The sequence below is a fragment of the Vulpes vulpes genome, chromosome 3 (genome assembly GCF_048418805.1).
Source record: "Vulpes vulpes isolate BD-2025 chromosome 3, VulVul3, whole genome shotgun sequence".
NCBI lineage: Eukaryota > Metazoa > Chordata > Mammalia > Carnivora > Canidae > Vulpes > Vulpes vulpes.
Genome location: NC_132782.1, coordinates 22770032 through 22787532, shown reverse-complemented (window position 1 = coordinate 22787532; position 17501 = coordinate 22770032). Strand labels below are relative to the sequence as shown.

Here is a 17501-nt window from a genome sequence, read left to right as displayed (position 1 = left end):
TTGCAGTCTTATATTTGTATATTATTAGAACCTATCACTGTCTATTTATTTTCCAATAATAAAAAATTAAACCCCTACCTTAAGAACTACCTTCACCCTCACGGTGTTTAAAGCTAAAAGCAAATCCCTGAAGTTATATAATCACACGCATAACCATTCATTATTTGTTTTGATTGTTTTGTTTTGTTTTGTTTTGTTTTTTTTAAGAGGGGACAGGAGCAGAGAGAGAATCTTAAGCAGGCTCCACACCCAGCTCAGAGCCCAATGCAGGGCTCGACCTCACAACCCTGACACCATGACCTGATCCAACATCAAGACCTGGACGCTTAACTGACTGAGCCACCCATTCATTATTTGTAATGAAATATCTAAATACTTAAATGCTCCATTTTCAATATTGGCAGATAAAAAGAAGACAGTCTTCAGCCTTCACCCTACTCAGTCTTGGACTCTAGGTAGACTGGGTGCTCCTTGGAGGTAGGGATTAGCTCATCTTCACCTTGGTATCCCACCTCCTCTACCGCCAACCTACCCTTAGCATAAGACCCCATGCACTGCAGCCAGTCAAAAATTTCTGGAGGTTTCCAGAGCTCTCTGATGAATCTGTAGAGAATAGTCCCTCAGCAATCACTGACACATGATTAGGCATAAAATGGCCTTCTAGCTTCATATTGGGATTTAAAAAAAAACCTCACAGCTCCAAGAGGTCGGAGCTTGTGAAAGCATTTAAAGAACTTAACTTTTCAAAGTGACACATCCAGTGAATTAACCACAGGGCTCTTGTTCAGTAGATTTAAAGCTAATGGCTGGTTAAACTAACGTGGCAACATCGTCAGTAATAAGAATGAGCCCATTTCATAAGGTTTCCTTGAAGATCATAACCTGTGCTATCTACTTTTTTTTGTGTACTTTTCTTCCCTAGCTGGCTATTTTCATATGCTTTCACGGTGATGTGGAAACATATGCCAAATACTTTCAATGTGTTATACGTATTATATAAGCAGGTTAAATAAAGGATTACATAAACCTATTAATTATTCTTTTAAAATCAAGTTTCCTTTCAAATCCTAAAATTACAACTTTTCAGGTCAGTGAGGTTTTTTTTTTTCTAAGACTTTTTTTTTTTAAAGAGTAGTTTTAAGTTTACAGCAAAACTGAAAGTTCAGAGGTTTCCCATAGGCCACTGGCCCCCTCATATGCGTCTCCCCCACGATCAGTATGCCCCACTAGAGTCGTACGTTGTCACGGTGACAAACCTAGCTTCGTCACCTAGCTTCATTACCGGTCCGTTTTTTGTTATTGTGTTTTAAATTTAAATTGGATTTGCACTTCTGCACAGCGGAGTAAACACTCAACAGAACCAAAAGGCAACCTATGGAATGGGAGAAGATATTTGCAAGTGACACATCAGATAAAGGGCTAGTATCCAAGATATAGAAAGAACTTGCCAAACTCAACACCCAAAAACTCCAAGTCCCTTTTTTTCAGGAACTTAGACCACACAGAGAAGGTGGGAGTACTACTCTGCTGCCTGCCACCCCCTCATCCCCCAGAGAGAACTGATACATATATTTAGTTTAAAGCCAGGAGTCTAGGACACACATGTCACTACAGCTCTTTAATTTGGTAAGAGTTCATTTAGCGTCAACTCCCACGGAGGGGGATGGGATTCTCAAAATGAGAGTGCCCAAGATCCGCTGAAAGGGGCTCCTGGTTTGTTAGCTCTTTCTTTGCCCTCTTCTCCTTTGCAAGACATACAGGAACTGCTGTCACTGTTTTAGGCTGTGGCTACAAATGTCTGCAAAGGCCCCTTTTTTCATACGAATTGAGGGCAGTAATAAGGCAAACTGGCCCACTGCTCTCAGAATGTTACCTCCCCTAAAATTGCCCGTCTGATCATATTGAAGCTATTTTGACATTCATGAGTTATGTCACACATTTTCAAAGAAAAATACCTAAAATAGCTTTATGACTTCTAAGTTATTTCCTTCTTCAGGCTTTTGGCTGTCAGGCTTGTGTCTCTGCTAGTTGCATCTAATTTTAATTAATTAATTTATTTTAAAGATCTTATTTATTTATTTGACAGAGAGAGAGAGAGAGAGAGAGAGAGAGAACTTGCACAAGTAGGCAGAGTGGCTGGCAGAAGGAGGGAGAAGCAGACTCGCTGCTAAGACAGCCTGACATGGGGCTCCAGCCCAGGGCCCTGGGATCATGACCTGAGCCCAGGGCAGATGCTTAATGGACTGAGCCACCCAGGTGACCCTAGTCACATCTAATTTTTTAAAAGTTATTTATTCATGAGAGACACAGAGAGAGAGGCGGAGACACATGCAGAGGGAGAAGCAGGCTCCATGCAGGGAGCCCGATGTGGGATTCGATCCCGGGACTCCAGAATCACCCCCTGGGCCAAAGGCAGGCGCTAAACCGTTGAGCCACCCAGGCATCCAGTGACATCTAATTTTAACTCAGCAACACTATTTTCAGTGAAGCCTGTCACTTTCATGTGATAATGCTAATGGTAACAACGGTGGTGGCGGCGGCGGGTAGTGTCTGGGGTTCTCTGCATCCCTGTCTTTAAGCTTCACATGGATTATTTCATTCCATTTTCACAGAAAGAGCCTGAGTCATGACTATGACATTTATTTTACGGCTGATGGGACTGAGAGAGGCACAGAGGGGTTAAATGAATGACACAGGGTCGGTAAGTGTTGGATTTGGAACATGAATGGAGATCTTGCTCTGCACCCAGGCTTCTAAGCCTTCTACTGAAAGCAAGGCCAACGTGAAATGGCAAAACAACAGCAATTTCAAGCAGGGTGTTCCATCGAGACTAACTGACCACATCAGAAGCCACCCTCGACCACAAACTTTTATGGAAGCAGAGAGGCAGGAATGAGTAAAACAAAAAAAGATTCTAGCACTCCTAAATATGGTGCAACCTTCAGGTTCATTTCCAAGTCAAGAACTAAGAGCAAGCCAGCTGGCTTTTCCTTCGGGGATGCAGTGTCCGACCCGAGAAAAGAACAGGAATTTTGCAGTCACGCAGATGAGCATGCCAACCCTCATGCTGCTCTTTACCACGTGACTTGGGCAAACCACGACCCTCTCCCACCTCGGGGTCCTCTAGCTGTAAAATGGGGAAGGTAACGTGTCCCTTGGAAGACCCTGCACATCCCGGAGCTGGCACCTAATTCATGCACACCTGGGGATCTGATAAATAGTAGCTGACATCTCAGTGGTAATCGCTGTAAGAATAAATCTTTAGGAATCCTGTGTATTTTTATAGAAAGATGTGTCCAAGCACCCCGCTGGGTATGACATCTGGAAGTGAAGAATTCATGCCCGACATGACCACGATGTTACCTGGTCAACCTAGTAACGGTAGGCAGCAGCACCTCATGACCAGAGCTTTAGGACTTCCTGAGGAAGCTAACAGACTGAGTGCAGACCCTGCACCCCCTTTATTAAAGATTTTATGTATTTATTCATGAGAGACACAGAGAGAGAGAGAGAGAGAGAGAGGCAAAGACACAGGCAGAGGGAGAAGCAGGCTCCATGCAGGAGTCCAACGTGGGACTCGATTCTGGGACCCCAGGGTCACAACCTGGGCCAAAGGCAGCGCTAAACTGCTGAGCCACCCGGGCTGCCCACCCTGCACCCTTCTGAATGGCGTGGCAGCAGAGGCACGTGGACTTGCCTGCTGTCTTCTTAATAACTCCCTTCAAGAAATATCATCATCATGATTATTGGAATAGCATAAAATACCAAAATCACTGAAGCCAGAGGGCCACGACTATATAAGCAATAATTCTACTTTCTTTATAGTAATAATTGTCTTACTCTCACTGAAAGATGGCAGAGTTGCATTAATGATAAATCTCCACTTAAGTGCCACTAATGAATGAAAGTGGAAAATTTTATTTATTTTTTTTTACTCCCCCTCCTCCACCCCACTGCAGGGCGGGGTATGTGTGACATCGAAAGTGGAAAATTTTAGAAACAGTGGCTGGGAAGATGCCACACGACACGCCTGGGGAAGGAGAGGCAGCGGTCATCCAATCTTGATTCCTGTACAGAAATATGAAAGTTACTAGGAGCCAATAGTTAGGACCCCACATTGAACTGGCCTATGGCCGGAAACCCTGCATTGTAAGAAATACCATCAGGAATTTTTTTTTTTCCATCAAGTAGTCAATTTACAGCCAACAGTAGTTCAGCAATCTTGACTGTGAAGTGGTAAAAGGCATGTGAATAAGCAGCTTTTTAATTCCCATGGTTGCCCTCCAGGAGTACTGGACCCAGAACCCACCAGCAGGTTTGTTTCTTACCTGTACTCTCAAGACTCACGAACACATTAACAAAATCCCTGAAAACTTCAGCAACTCTGATCATACTTTGGTGCAGCAATTTAAACAAATAGCAAATAACAGGGAAACATACTAGGTCACTTCAAGAGCAAAGGCTCTGGAACATGCAGAGTTAATGTAAAAAGCAGGGTGGCAGGTAAGTGTGACTTGATAAGAACAGTAAAGTCAAGATAGTTTATAATTTTCTTTTTCTCTTTTTTTTTTAAAGATTTTATTTATTTATTCATGAGACACACACACACACACACAGAGAGAGAGAGAGAGAGAGAGAGAGAGAGAGGCAGAGACACAGAGGGAGATGCAGGCTCCATGCAGGGAGCCCGACATGGGACTTCATCCGGGGACTCCAGGATCACACCCTGGGCCAAAGGTAGATGCTCAACCCCTGAGCCACCCAGGTGTCCCTAATTTATAATTTTCTACACAGCTATTCAACGACCCACAACAGACACAGGTTTTCAGTAGGACAATCACTCACATGATTTTGCTAACAAAAAAAAAGAAGAAAAAATCCTATATGGATCTATTTATGTGTATCTATATGTATGTGTATTTAAGGCGGAGTTCATTTGTTTTGATCACCTCTATGTACTCAGAGCATATATATGGTTTGCTTATATGTACCCATAAATATTTGCTGAATGAAAGAACAAACAAATTGCCATGAGATAAATACAGGTAGTAACGTAGAGAAAGGGTGGCCTAGCACCTGTCTCAGTGCCTCAAGATGGTTTTAAAAACTTGCTGCAAGTTTTTAAAACCTATGGGGCATATCCTACACATTTATTTAATTTTAAGTTTTGTTTTGTTTTTTTTTTTTTTTTTTTTTTTTACTTATGGAAGTAAGACTTACAATTCCATTACTAAAATAGCTGACAGGGCCTCCCAGGTGGCTCAGCAGTTGAGCATCTGCCTTCAGCCCAGGGTGTGATCCTGGAGACCAGGATCGAGTCCTACATCAGGCTCCCTGCATGGAGCCTGCTTCTCCCTCTGCCTGTGTCTCTGCCTCTCTCTCTGTGTGTGTCTCTCATGAATGAATAAATAAAATCTTTAAAAAAAATAAAATAGCTGACATTTTTATTTACTATATTCACAATACTATTTTAAAGCTACATACATAGGCATGTTAACTCACAAAATAGGAGTCAAAAGATATGACATACATTTTTTTTTTTTACTATAGAAGCAATAAGCATTCATTGCAGAAACATTGGTGGGTGGGGGGAATGGATGGATCAGAAAAGAAAAAAAGAAATGAAAACTACCACACCAGCAACAAACTCTTTCAATATCTTGCTGTATTTGCTTTCAGCTTTTTTTTTCAATGCATATATACACTCCATTCTTTTTTAAAATATTTATTTATTTATTGGAGGGGGGGGGCATGAGGAGGAGGGGAAGCGGGACGGGAAGAAAGAGAATTTGAAGCAGACTCTCCCCTAAGTGCAGAGACCAACATGGGACTCAATTCTACAATTCCAGATCACGACCTGAGCTGAAATCAGAGTCAGATGCTTAACTGACTGAGCCACCCAGGTGTCCCTATATACACGTGGTTCTTAAAAATAAAAGTGGAATTATACTACATTTTCAACTTAATAACCAGTTTTCTTCAATTAACAATGTAAGATTTTCCCACAGCATGGAACATTCTTCAAAAACATTTTTAGCAGCAGTGCAATATTCCATTGCAGGACCACGAGGTAGGTTATTTATTTAAATAACTCCTTGTTGAACACTAGGCTGTTTCTAATGTTTTAATAGCATAAAAATACTCTGATAAATATCTTTGCACAGAAATCTTTACATGTATCTTTGGTGCTTCCTTGGAATACGTTTCTTAGAAGCTGAGTTACTGTGTCCTTATGGGGATGACCTTTTAAGAGATTTTGATATGTATCACAACATTTCCCTCCAGAAAAGCAGAATCAGTTAACATGTTTAGCAGCAGTGCATGAGAATGTCCATTTCCCTGAAACCTCATAAACACTGGTTATCGTTATTATTACAAAATTAGCTCTTAATCAGGATTTGAGGTCAAGAAGTCTGGTGCTTTATACAAGTTATGTGGGGCTTTCCTCTATCTTTGTGAGAGTATTTTACTTATGGCCTAGTCACTTTCAGTAGCGACTGGGCAAAGGGATGGTAACATCTTCTCTCTGTCAAAATTGAAAATCAAACAAAGCAGTTTTGTAGAATTTATGGTCCTCTGAGATGATGTTTTTATAGTCCTTGAGAAACACCTGTAAATGTATTCTGTGAAGAGCGATGCTTTCCAAACCTGGGTGAGCAACAGTCTCCCGGGGAAGCATCTGTAAATGACAGATTCCCAGGTCCCCTCTATGACCCATGAATGAGAGACCTTCTGGGGTTCACTAACTGATTATACTGTGGCTCTTTCCATTTGGTGTTACACCTAAGAACTGAACAGGCAACGTTAATCTTGGGTCTGACAGACAAATTTGCTGCCATAAAAATGCTATACCAAACCAGCCAGCTCAATAAGAAGAGAGAACTTCTCCAGTGAGAAGCGGATAAAGCAGGCCTAGAGAACCAGAGGCTTCTGCAAACATACCAACGAAAGCAGCAACCAGATTCTTTCTCAAATAATGTCGAGTTCTGAATTCCTCGTGGATAATGAGCACCTGAATGCTAGGTGGCAGATTTCTTTCCCGTGGTCTCAATTTCAGCACATTTGACATGGACTGAATACCCACGGCGAACACCAAGCAGCAGTGACAATGATCTCCAAACGGTGGCGACAGCAAGAAAACTATAGGGCTGCTCATTTCATTTCATGGAAAAGGCTAATCACAGTTTTCAATGAATATAAACAAAGGGTCCAAACTTCTCATTACAAAGACAATAGGTGTAGTGCAAATAAAGAAAATTCAGGAAAGCACAAAGAACTTGACTCACCTTCAATAATAGTATTTCATGATAAAAATTATGAACATATTGGTGTCTGTACCATTTGGTCTATTGTTTCCCCAGACAATGAGGGTGTTAAAAAAATCACCATTATCACTGAGGGAAAAAAAAAATAAGGTGGCAAAACATAACTCAAAAATAATTGACACCTGCTGCCTTACAGAGTTTGCTTTGAAGTGTACAGAAGGCCCTTCTCCTGGACATTCAGCTTGTCAAGCCCTAAAGTGAAGCAAATAGTGGTGTGGGCAAGAACAGGGGATCCAGAATCAGGCTTTCCATGGAGCAAATCCTGTCTTAGCTGCTCATTAGCTGTGGGAAAGATGCTCCACTTTATGCCATCATTTAGGTCTTTGAAAGAGGCGAGGATTGTTCCAACCTTCCACTGTGAGAACCCATGAGATATTAGCTGTTGCTGGTGTTGTCCTAGCTGTTTATTCATGAATTTTGCCTAATATTTAGATTTTCCAGGACACCCAATTTACAAAATGCGTCTAAATCACAGAAGCTTGTCACAGCGTGTTCTTGCAAGTAATTATTTTTTCTTCCCCATTAACATAGGTCCTCAGTCCTAAAAGTTAGGTTCCATGGGATGAGTAGAATCCCAAAAAGGCTAAACTAGAAGCAGCTCAAGCTTAAATCGGAGGTTTGGTATTAAATCAGGAATGCTTGCATTTTCTTTTCTTTAAAAGCTAGAACGCTTTTGTTTGCAATAACACTTTATTTTTCTCAACTCAAAGATGGAAACAGGTTTCATATTCAGAAGACAGACACTGTATTTCAAAGCAGTGATCTGGTTATTTCATTTAACAAAGCTATTTGAAGAAGATGCTTCAGAGGTTCAACTGGAAGAGACGTATTCCAATTCAGTTCATGTATATGCTGGGGGATATTTTTATCAGCCTGTTTGTCCAGGAAGAAATATTGTATGAAAACTCCATACATAAAGTATAGACATTGATGAGGACCACTGTTACTTTCTAGTTTTTTTAGGCACCTTTTTCATTTCTAAGGAAAGTCACATAAGCAGCAGATGCTGCTGACACCAGAACTCGGAAGGCAGGTCACCAGCCCATGGTCCCAGGAGTCCCACATAATCACTGCTGGAGACTGCTTTCACTTGTCATCGATGAACATTAACTGAATGGGCCATGGCTGCTTTTCAAATGTATTGCTGGTGATAATGTACAGGAGACATCTTTAGATACTCATGTAATCGAAATCTTCTATTTGTTGTGGAAGATTGACTATGACACTAAATAAATATTTTATCAAAACTGGCAAGAAGATTAACTACAAGCCTCTTATGACTTACTCATAATTTTTCCTTAAAAATTATTTATTTTATGATCTCTGAGCTTCAGCGAACTTTGAATCATTATAAGGAATGGCTTATACTTTTTCTTTGATTTGTCATTAAACTAAAAAGATGGACTCATTGAAGCATTTGCGATGTCTAAACTGGAAGATCTGTAACAATTTTAATTGTGTCTAATACTAATAATAGACTCTATCATCTAGTAACTATGCATTCCAAACCCTAAATTCTTAGAGAAATAGTGTCTGATTTTCTGAAAATGACCTGATAATGATACAAATAGAAATAAACTGTGGCTCCAAAGAGAGGTTTCACTTTTAAACACGCAGATCCTTGGGCCTAATCCCAGAACTACTGAAACTGTCTCTACAGGTGGTCTCGGTCTTGTATATTGTAAAAAATTCTCTGAAATATGTAAATGTGAGAGTAATTATGAAGACAAACAAAATCCAGTCAGCTGGTTATAAACTTAGCCTATCAGGTAATGTTACCATAAAATAAGCACTATGGGAAATAGTAACTACTGACTTAAAATAAAGTTATGGAAAACACTAATTTGAAAAGATATATGCGCCTTGGTGTTTACTGCAGAATTATCTACAATGGCCAAGATATAGAAGTAACCCAACCACCCACTGACAGATGAATGGATAAGGAAGATGTGGTATGTATGTGTGTCTATATGTATTATATATACCAAAAAGTATTTATTTTATGGTCTTTGAGCTTCAGTGAACTTTGAATCATTATAAGGAATGGCTAATACTTTTTTCTTTCATTCTTCATTAAACTAAAAAGATTGACTCACTGAAGCATTTGCGATGTCTAAACAGATATATATGTGTGTATATGTATATATGTGTACATATATACATAAACACACAATGAAATATTACTCAGCCAATAAAAGAATGAGACTGTGCCATTTGAGACAACATGAATAAGCCTAGAAGGTGTTGTGCTAAGTGAAATAAATCAGACTGAGAAAGACAAATTCCATACGATTTCACTCATAAGTGAGATCTTTAAAAAAAAAAAAAAAAAACAACAACCCAAACCCCAAATGAATCAAACAAACAAAAAGCAGAATCAGACCTATAAATACAGAGAACTAATTGATGGTTGCTAGAGGGGAGAGGGACGGGAGGTTGGGTAAAGTGGGTGAAAGCTAGTGGGAGATACAGATCTCCAGTTAGGGAATGAATAAAGTCACAGGGAATAAAAGGCACAGTAAAGGGAATACAGTCAGTGATGTTTTAATAGCAATTATGGGGACAAATGGTAGCTTCTCTTGTGGTGAACATGGGATCATGTACAAAGTTGTTGAATCACTATGTTTACACCTAAAACTAATGGAACGTTGTGTGTCGACTATACTCAAATAAAATAACATAAAATGTTACCTCCCACCCGCACCAATATTTTTAACATCTGTTAACATCTTAACAATGCTTTGCTTTTGTCTGATGCAATTTCCTTCTTGGGCTTCAAGTCATTTATTTCACCACATAATCACTGTCGGTAGCAAGCAAAAAGGTCTGTGCTCCCAGCTGCCCTCTGCCACCCTTGGATGATCCCTCTTCTACTCTTGAAACCCACCCTTCTCAAGAGACATGGAGCTCCCCACTATACTTTCTACTTTGTCATCTCCCAACCCCATGACGATTCCTTCCCTGCTAATGAGACTTCTGGAACCTGGTTCCCAATCTTCCTCTCCGTGCTAACTTCTCACTCATTTATTCATTAAAATATATTCTGAGCCATAATCATACATGAAGTACTGTGTGAGGTGCCAAGGATACATTTTTGAATGAAATAAAATTCCTATTTCCAGGGAGCTTACAGGTCAGTGACAGGCAATAGGGGAAGGGGATATAGATGTGAACAGATGAATATGTCATAACCTATCAGGTGTATTAGTGCTTTGAAGTAAGATGATGCAGGTAGTCAATGAGTGATGAGGGTAGGCAGGGCAGGGCACTGGTGATCCAAAAAGGATGCATTTGGAGAATGAGTCAAGTACATGAGCAAACTTGGAGATGCCTGGAGAAAAGCAAGTTAGGCTAAGGGAGTCCAAAACACAAAGACCCTGCAGTGGGAGCATAACTGAGGAAAATGCTGGAGGGAACTAAGTGAAGGAAAACAAGGCAGGTGATGGGGTCAGAGAGGTGGGCAGAGCCAGATGATGACTGACCTTGTAGACAATAATCAGAAATTCAAGTATTACTTAGAGATAGATGGGAACCACTAGAAGGTTTGGAACAGAGGAGTGGCTTGCTCTGACTCAGGGTTTGAAGGGATCAATCTGACCACTCTGTGAAAATGACGTGTATGTTGGGCAAAGGACTTACAGGCAGGGAAACAGGTTAAAAGACTATGGCCGTCGTCCGAGTGAGACATGATGGTAGCTCAGACCAGGGTAGAGGGGGAGGAGGTGGTAAGCAGCGGTAAGACCTCAGGTACATCCAAAGATAGAACCAATAGGATTCTCTGAGGGTTTGGAAGCAGGTGTGAGAAAAAGGATGAGTCAAGGATGATTCCTGGTGAAGTTTCTGCCTGGACCAAAAGCAAGGACAGACTTGCTGCTTACTCAGGTAACGAAGACTGGGAAGGAGTTGATTTTAGAGGGAAATGAAGAGTTCAGTTTTGGACATGTTAAGTTTGAGATGCCTTCTTAACATCTAAGTGGAGATCACTCTTTGTCACCTCAATATGACTATGGTGGACTTAATATCCAGGATCAGGGCTGGCAATCCAAATGCTTTCCAGGGTCAAGCAGGAAACATAAGTATTGAAGCACGATAAAGAAAGGTAGGGACTGTGGCTGATCAGAGGGTACATACCACATCTAAAGGGGAAGACACTCAGCCACTCCTAAGCGCGGTCTAGTGTAGTCATTTGGAATCTGGGCTCCAGTGTTTGTTCCTACCTTTTCCAATTTCTTTCTTTCTTTCTTTCTTTCTTTCTTTCTTTCTTTCTTTCTTTTTTTATTTTATTTATTTATTTACAACAGACACAGAGAGAGGCAGAGACATAGGCAGAGGGAGAAGCAGGCTCCCTGCAGGGAGCCTGATGTGGGACTCGATCCCAAACTCTGGGATCACACTCTGAGTCAAACCGCTGAGCCACCCACGTGCTCCTCTCTTCCAATTTATTGGATATTTAACAACCAAATCTTAGGAGAATAAAAAAAGTTCCACAATATACTAGATTCTATAAATGCTCAGTTAAAGTTCTAACTACAGGATTTACCAGTGTCCTTAATTTATTAATGTATATCGCAAAAAGAGATTGTGTTTAGCATTTCTCTTGACAATAAAAGTCCCTTTTCATGCAAACTCAAGGGGAAAGCATTCTTGGGCACATACATTGGGAAATTCTGCTTTTAAAAAAATTAAGAGTATATATTTCTTGCAGATTATGAATCATAGTTGATTTCTCTCTGTTTCTGGGTCTCTTTCTCACAAGCACACACTCACACACACATACACACACACAAAGTTAATTTTGTTAAATGTTCTAACATTGAATATCAGTCTGAAATGAAATGTAAATGGAGCAATTACTGAAGTCTTCCAACCCGTTAAATCCTAAGTGGAGTCTTGACCCTCTTATGTTGATGAAGAAACACTCAGTGAAATCACAAAGGACACTGAATCCCTTCATTTCCTAACTCCTCTCCCTCCCTCACCTGTTGTGCTACATAATTTTGCGACAGGAAGGACAGCCAATTACTACTATGCACTTGGCAGATGGTCTTTGTTTTACTCAATCTATGAGGAAGGAAGAAGAGAGAGGACACATAAATCTGGAATGGCAAGTTTGTAATAAGAAGACAAGACTAACACCATTGAAGGTCTTTAAAAATATCCTCTGGGCTTTTAAAAAAAACCCTCTGGGCTATATTAAAATATTTGAGGTGCAAGGCTTGTCCCTGAAGAATTAGAGCGTGTTGCCTGTTTAGAAGAGCTTAGAAAACAGTTGAGGAGATCGGTTTATTAAAAAAATAATAAATATAAAAATGTCAAATGTTGTCCAAAAGTTCTGTAAAAGTTCAGAGAAGGGGAGAGGGCTACATGGGGTTGAGTGGTCAGGGAAAGGTCACATGAGCCAGTCCCAAAAGGCGGGATATCAGGTCAAGCAAGTGTGGTGGGAATTCTATGTAGGAAAGACAAAGGCAGAGACGAGGATAAGGCAGTTTTAGGAATGATGCACAGACAAGATTGTACAGGGTGGGAGGGACATGGGACCCTGAGGCTGGATCAGGTCACAGAGGTCATCAGATACCAAGTAAGGAAATCTGGCCTTAATTGTGTTGGTAAACAAGAAGAGTCTTTGAAGGTTGTGAGAATGGATCTGCCATATTAAGGAAATTCGATCTCACAAGGCCATCAGGGACACAGTGAGGCCAGAGGACTGTGCGGGATGTTGAAGTGACGAGAGTCTAGGCTAGTGAGTGGACAGTGGAAATAGAAAGAAGTGGTCCCATTATAAAGGGGGAAATAATCAGTAAAATTTGTCAACCTACTGAATGTGGAAGAGTCAAAGGAGGAAGGAATGGCTTTGACCCTGGAGTCCGTGAGAGAATGATTATCCTGAGAGTGAACAGGCTTATGTGTATTGATTTAAGACGTCGTGGTACATTTAAGTAGAAATGCCCAATTGATTGATTAGTGATCTAAAACTAAAACCTGGGAAGGACAGGCAAACACTGTGCATTCAGGCATCACTGAATTCTCAGCTACGGGCCGATCATTTATTCATATGATCCATCTATGAGACATAGGACGGACTCCGTTTGCATGGGTGTCATATCGGAAGAATGGTAACATTCATTGAAGACTCATTTATCACTTTCTCCACACCCCTTCCCTAGGAAAATAATCACGCACCACAATAGGTGTATATGAAAACCATCGCATCATATTAGATCACAGGATCCTCACAATCTCTGATTTCCCCCAAATCACTTAGGAAGTGACTGAGACAGGAAGGGAAAAACAGAACTCTAATTGTTCTTTATTCTCTCCCCTGAGAGAGATGAACAGACACAAAACAGGAGACACAAACCAGAGGAAAAAGGATTTGGGAGAGTCTGGACCCAGTGACACACACAGCATTTAAAGTGAACTCTCCTTAAAGAATAACAACCATTTGAGCATTGTCTCAATTTACAGGAGTAACAGATATCTTACTACTTGATTCTCCTTGTAAAACTTTTCATTCATGAGCCAGCCAGGAGTCACACAGTCTACCTTCAGACCCCCTCTGTGGACCAGGGTCTCGGTTCCTCCCTGTGGTTTTGCACAGGAGCCTTGGAGCTCAGGTGCAGTGGGCAGCTCAACAACGCACGGCAGATGTTTGCACAGCCATCATCCGTCTTTTCCATTTGCCACAACTCTCCAGGGTGACCTGGGTCAATCTCGTCCTTCTGTCAGCAGCTGGGAAGGCCAGGCTGCTTAAAATGTCTCTCCATTGAAACGCCCAGGGCAAAGGAAAAATGGAAAAGCCGTAACAAGAAAGGACAGAGAGGCAGGTGAAGGAGAAACAGAAACTGCACACTTAGAAAGCATCAAGGCATATAGTTGTTGCTACTTTGTACAAATGCGGTTATTCTGTTCACTGTACTTTTACTTTCTTTTACTCTATGAACGCAAGGCAGTAAACATAACTGTGTGTGATCACAGAGTGAGTTAAGGGCAAAACCCCTTCTGATGAAAGGAATGTGGACGTCTGGTTTGAACTCTACAACAAAGGACACCAGTGTCCAAAATCCCCGTAGCAGAAATACCTGCCTTAGCATCTGTGACAGATATACACGTAAGGATCCTCTGATTCTTACAGATAACCCTGGGGTCTCCTGCTAGAAGACGGGAGAGTCCAGGGTGGGCCTGGGACTGAGGGTTCCCTAAGAAAACACCTCCAGCAGTGCATTCCCACCATCTAGAAGAATGAATTCACATCTGGACTGGCTGTCTCAAGACCCAAATCTAGGGCAGCCTGGGTGGCTCAGTGGTTTAGCGCCACCTTCAGTCCAGGTTGCGATCCTGGAGACGCAGGATCGAGTCCCGCGTCGGGCTCCCTGCATGGAGCCTGCTTCTCCCTCTGCCTGTGTCTCTGCCTCTCTCTCTCATGCTCTGTGTCTCTCATGAATAAATAAATAAAATCATTAGAAAAAAAAAGATTAGAAAAAAAAAGACCCAAGTCTATGCTGTCGAGAACAGGGTAACTGATGTTCACACTTCCGGAAACTAGGCCATACACCTTGAACACATAAAATAGGGAGGTAAAACACTGCAGGAATAACTGACTAAAGGGAATGTTCCTCAAAAGGAAAATGTTCTAAAGTAGTTAACTTAACCTGTTTATTGTGAATTTCCAGTTACGCAACAAAAATTCTATCACAAGATAATGTCATAACAGCAGATAGCAATACTGAGGCATGTACTGGACAAAACAACTGCCTGTTTTGACAATGAAGAAAATTCATGTGACTAATTTCCCCCCTACAACCTTGGCAGGTAGGACAGCCACTCAAGTAGTAATGAAGTCACCCTGTAAACAAAAATTATGGACAGAGTGGGCTCAATGGGATGACACAGTAATTTATTTCCTCTATTGACTCTAAGCATTATCAGAGCTCTCACTGCCCTTAAGTCCCTGATACTACAATTTTATTTGTATCCTAATTCCTGAATCTGTTACCAGATTCTGTGAAATGCCAAAGAGAAGTTAGTGCTGGGCAGGCCAGTGAGAGACTTGTAGGAAGAAGATTTTTTGCAGGCTCATATCCCCTTTCTCCTCCACAAATAGAGGAGAGTGTTCCAGTTCCTGAAGCTGCTCCCCGCTCCTTCAGGTGCCCAGTGAAGAGGAAAGCAGGGCTTCCCCTAGCCACCCCACCCTTCCGGTGGTCTACACCCTGAAACAGGATCCTAAATAGAAAAACAAGATGGGGATCTTCGTGGCATCAAGGGATAGATCTACAGATAACAGTGAGTTTTCCTGTGGAATAAAAATCTTCACAACAAGATTTCAGAATTAATTAGCAAGCCCATCATATCGTAAGGGTACCATATTTCCATAAAATAACAAAATGCACTCTGTATTATTCTCTTACCTGCCGACTCTCCCTATGGGAGGATGTTGAAGAAGAGGCACTTCTATGGGTTGGAGTGGATGTTTTATGAGCAGGGGATATGCCCTTCTCGTCTGAACTCATCGCTGCAGTTAAGAGTCTAGTTGTATGCACTTAAGACCATCCCAATCGTGTCTCAAATTTGCAGACAAAGGAGATGATTTTTCAGCTTTAGTTCCATTTCAGGAATTAGGCTTGACCAGAAAAGAGAAGGCAAATATTGAAGGTGTCCAAAATACCTAAAGGTGAAACAAGAAGAAAAACAAAACACCTCATGTAATTAAAATACAAATAAAAAATAATTACTTTTAGGGGGAAAAAGAAACCTAAAATGTTAGGGAGAGGAAGAACACTGACACATTAGGAAATATTATTTCTTCCTCTAGATTTTAAGGTGGAGGCTAAAAGTGCTAATATGAAAAAAAAGGTCAACAAGGAAAATGGAAAGAAACCATACGCTAAAGTCATATTCCTCCCTCACATTCCCTTTGTTTTAAAGCAGTACATCAGTTTCCTCCCCTGGAAGTTAAATGCCCTGCACAATGGCTTAAAATAAGAGCTCAGCCCACACCTGTCTTCAGTTGAGTTCAGTTGGGTCCTGAATGTGATGGTTAAATCCAACAGAAAACAGACACAAAAGGCAAAAAGGTTCATGCATTTTGTATATTGTGTGATGCAGCATTTAGGAAGGATCAAGAATACGCATACCCACCGTTATTTGCACCTCAAGACCACAGCATACTTACATAGGATTCTCAATTCAATGACCAATGGGCTCTCAAGAACCTACAGATGGACAAGCATGTTGTGAAATTGGAGTCGCTTCATTTAGCTACAGCCAAGAGTCACTTCATTTTTCACTTGGATTCATATAAGGAAAGCTTGTGCTATAAGTACTAGGACCAAAAACTTGTGCCTGAGGGAAGCATTGTTCAATTGGTAACACTGGTTGCTTAGAAACATTAGTTTTTAAAGGTAAGCATGATAGTAGAAGATGAGAAGCTTACCCAACCATCTGTGACCCAAAAGACTGACCACTAAAGCAAAGTTTCCCTCTTCCAAGAAGACAGAAGACAGATTTCTACCCCCATCTTAATGATACTCCTTGAAGGAAGCACAGAATACTGTAAGTACAGGTAAGTACCACAGCACAGGTGGGAAGAAAAAAACTCCTGGACATGATCAGAAAGCGAACTTAAGGCGAAAGAAAGGGGAGACCTGAACTTCAGTCCAAAAGAAGAGACAGCTAATAAAATAAAAAATAAAAAAAGAATAAAGATGTAGGAGGATACATGGTGAGAGGAATGCACTGGATCTGGAGGTTAGAGGTATCCTGATCAAGTGGGTTTGAGCTGAGGTCTGAAGGATGAGCAGGAGTTAACCAGGTGCCTGGGTGTCCGGCCTGGCACGACCAAGGAATCAGTGCTGGAAATCATGATGAGAGCTGCATGATGGGCCAGAGAAAAGCAGACGCCAAGTCCCCGCAGGGCCTTGTCAGCCATGTTCACCATTTCGATTTTTTATCGTAAGCCTAAGAAGCCATAAAGGAGTGTGGTACAACCACGTGTGTTTTAAAGCATACTTTGACAGCCGTGAGGAGAACCAGATTGGAGAAGTAAAGAAGGTGAGGGAGGCCCAATAAGGAAGCAAGAGAGGATGACTTAGAGAGGTGGTAGGAAATTTGGCACCCAGTCCTGGCAGTTTTAACAGGATACAGAGGAGTGGGGGGGAGAGGGGAGGAGGAGAAGGCAGG

The 17501-nt window shown here is 41.3% G+C and overlaps 1 protein-coding gene across 17 annotated transcripts in view; it reads right to left on the bottom strand.

Annotated features, from left to right (window-relative positions):
• Nucleotides 1-17501, bottom strand: part of OSBPL6 (oxysterol binding protein like 6) — a 208906-nt gene that overhangs the window by 75677 nt on the left and 115728 nt on the right. For all 17 annotated transcript variants that reach the window (XR_012000337.1, XM_072752052.1, XM_072752043.1 and 14 more), the window contains one exon: nt 15731-15987. Coding sequence is in view for 16 of the 17 variants with exons in the window: in XM_072752052.1 (XP_072608153.1) it covers nt 15731-15832 (102 nt within the window). In the remaining variant the exon portion in view is untranslated. The remainder of the gene's footprint in view (nt 1-15730; nt 15988-17501) is intronic.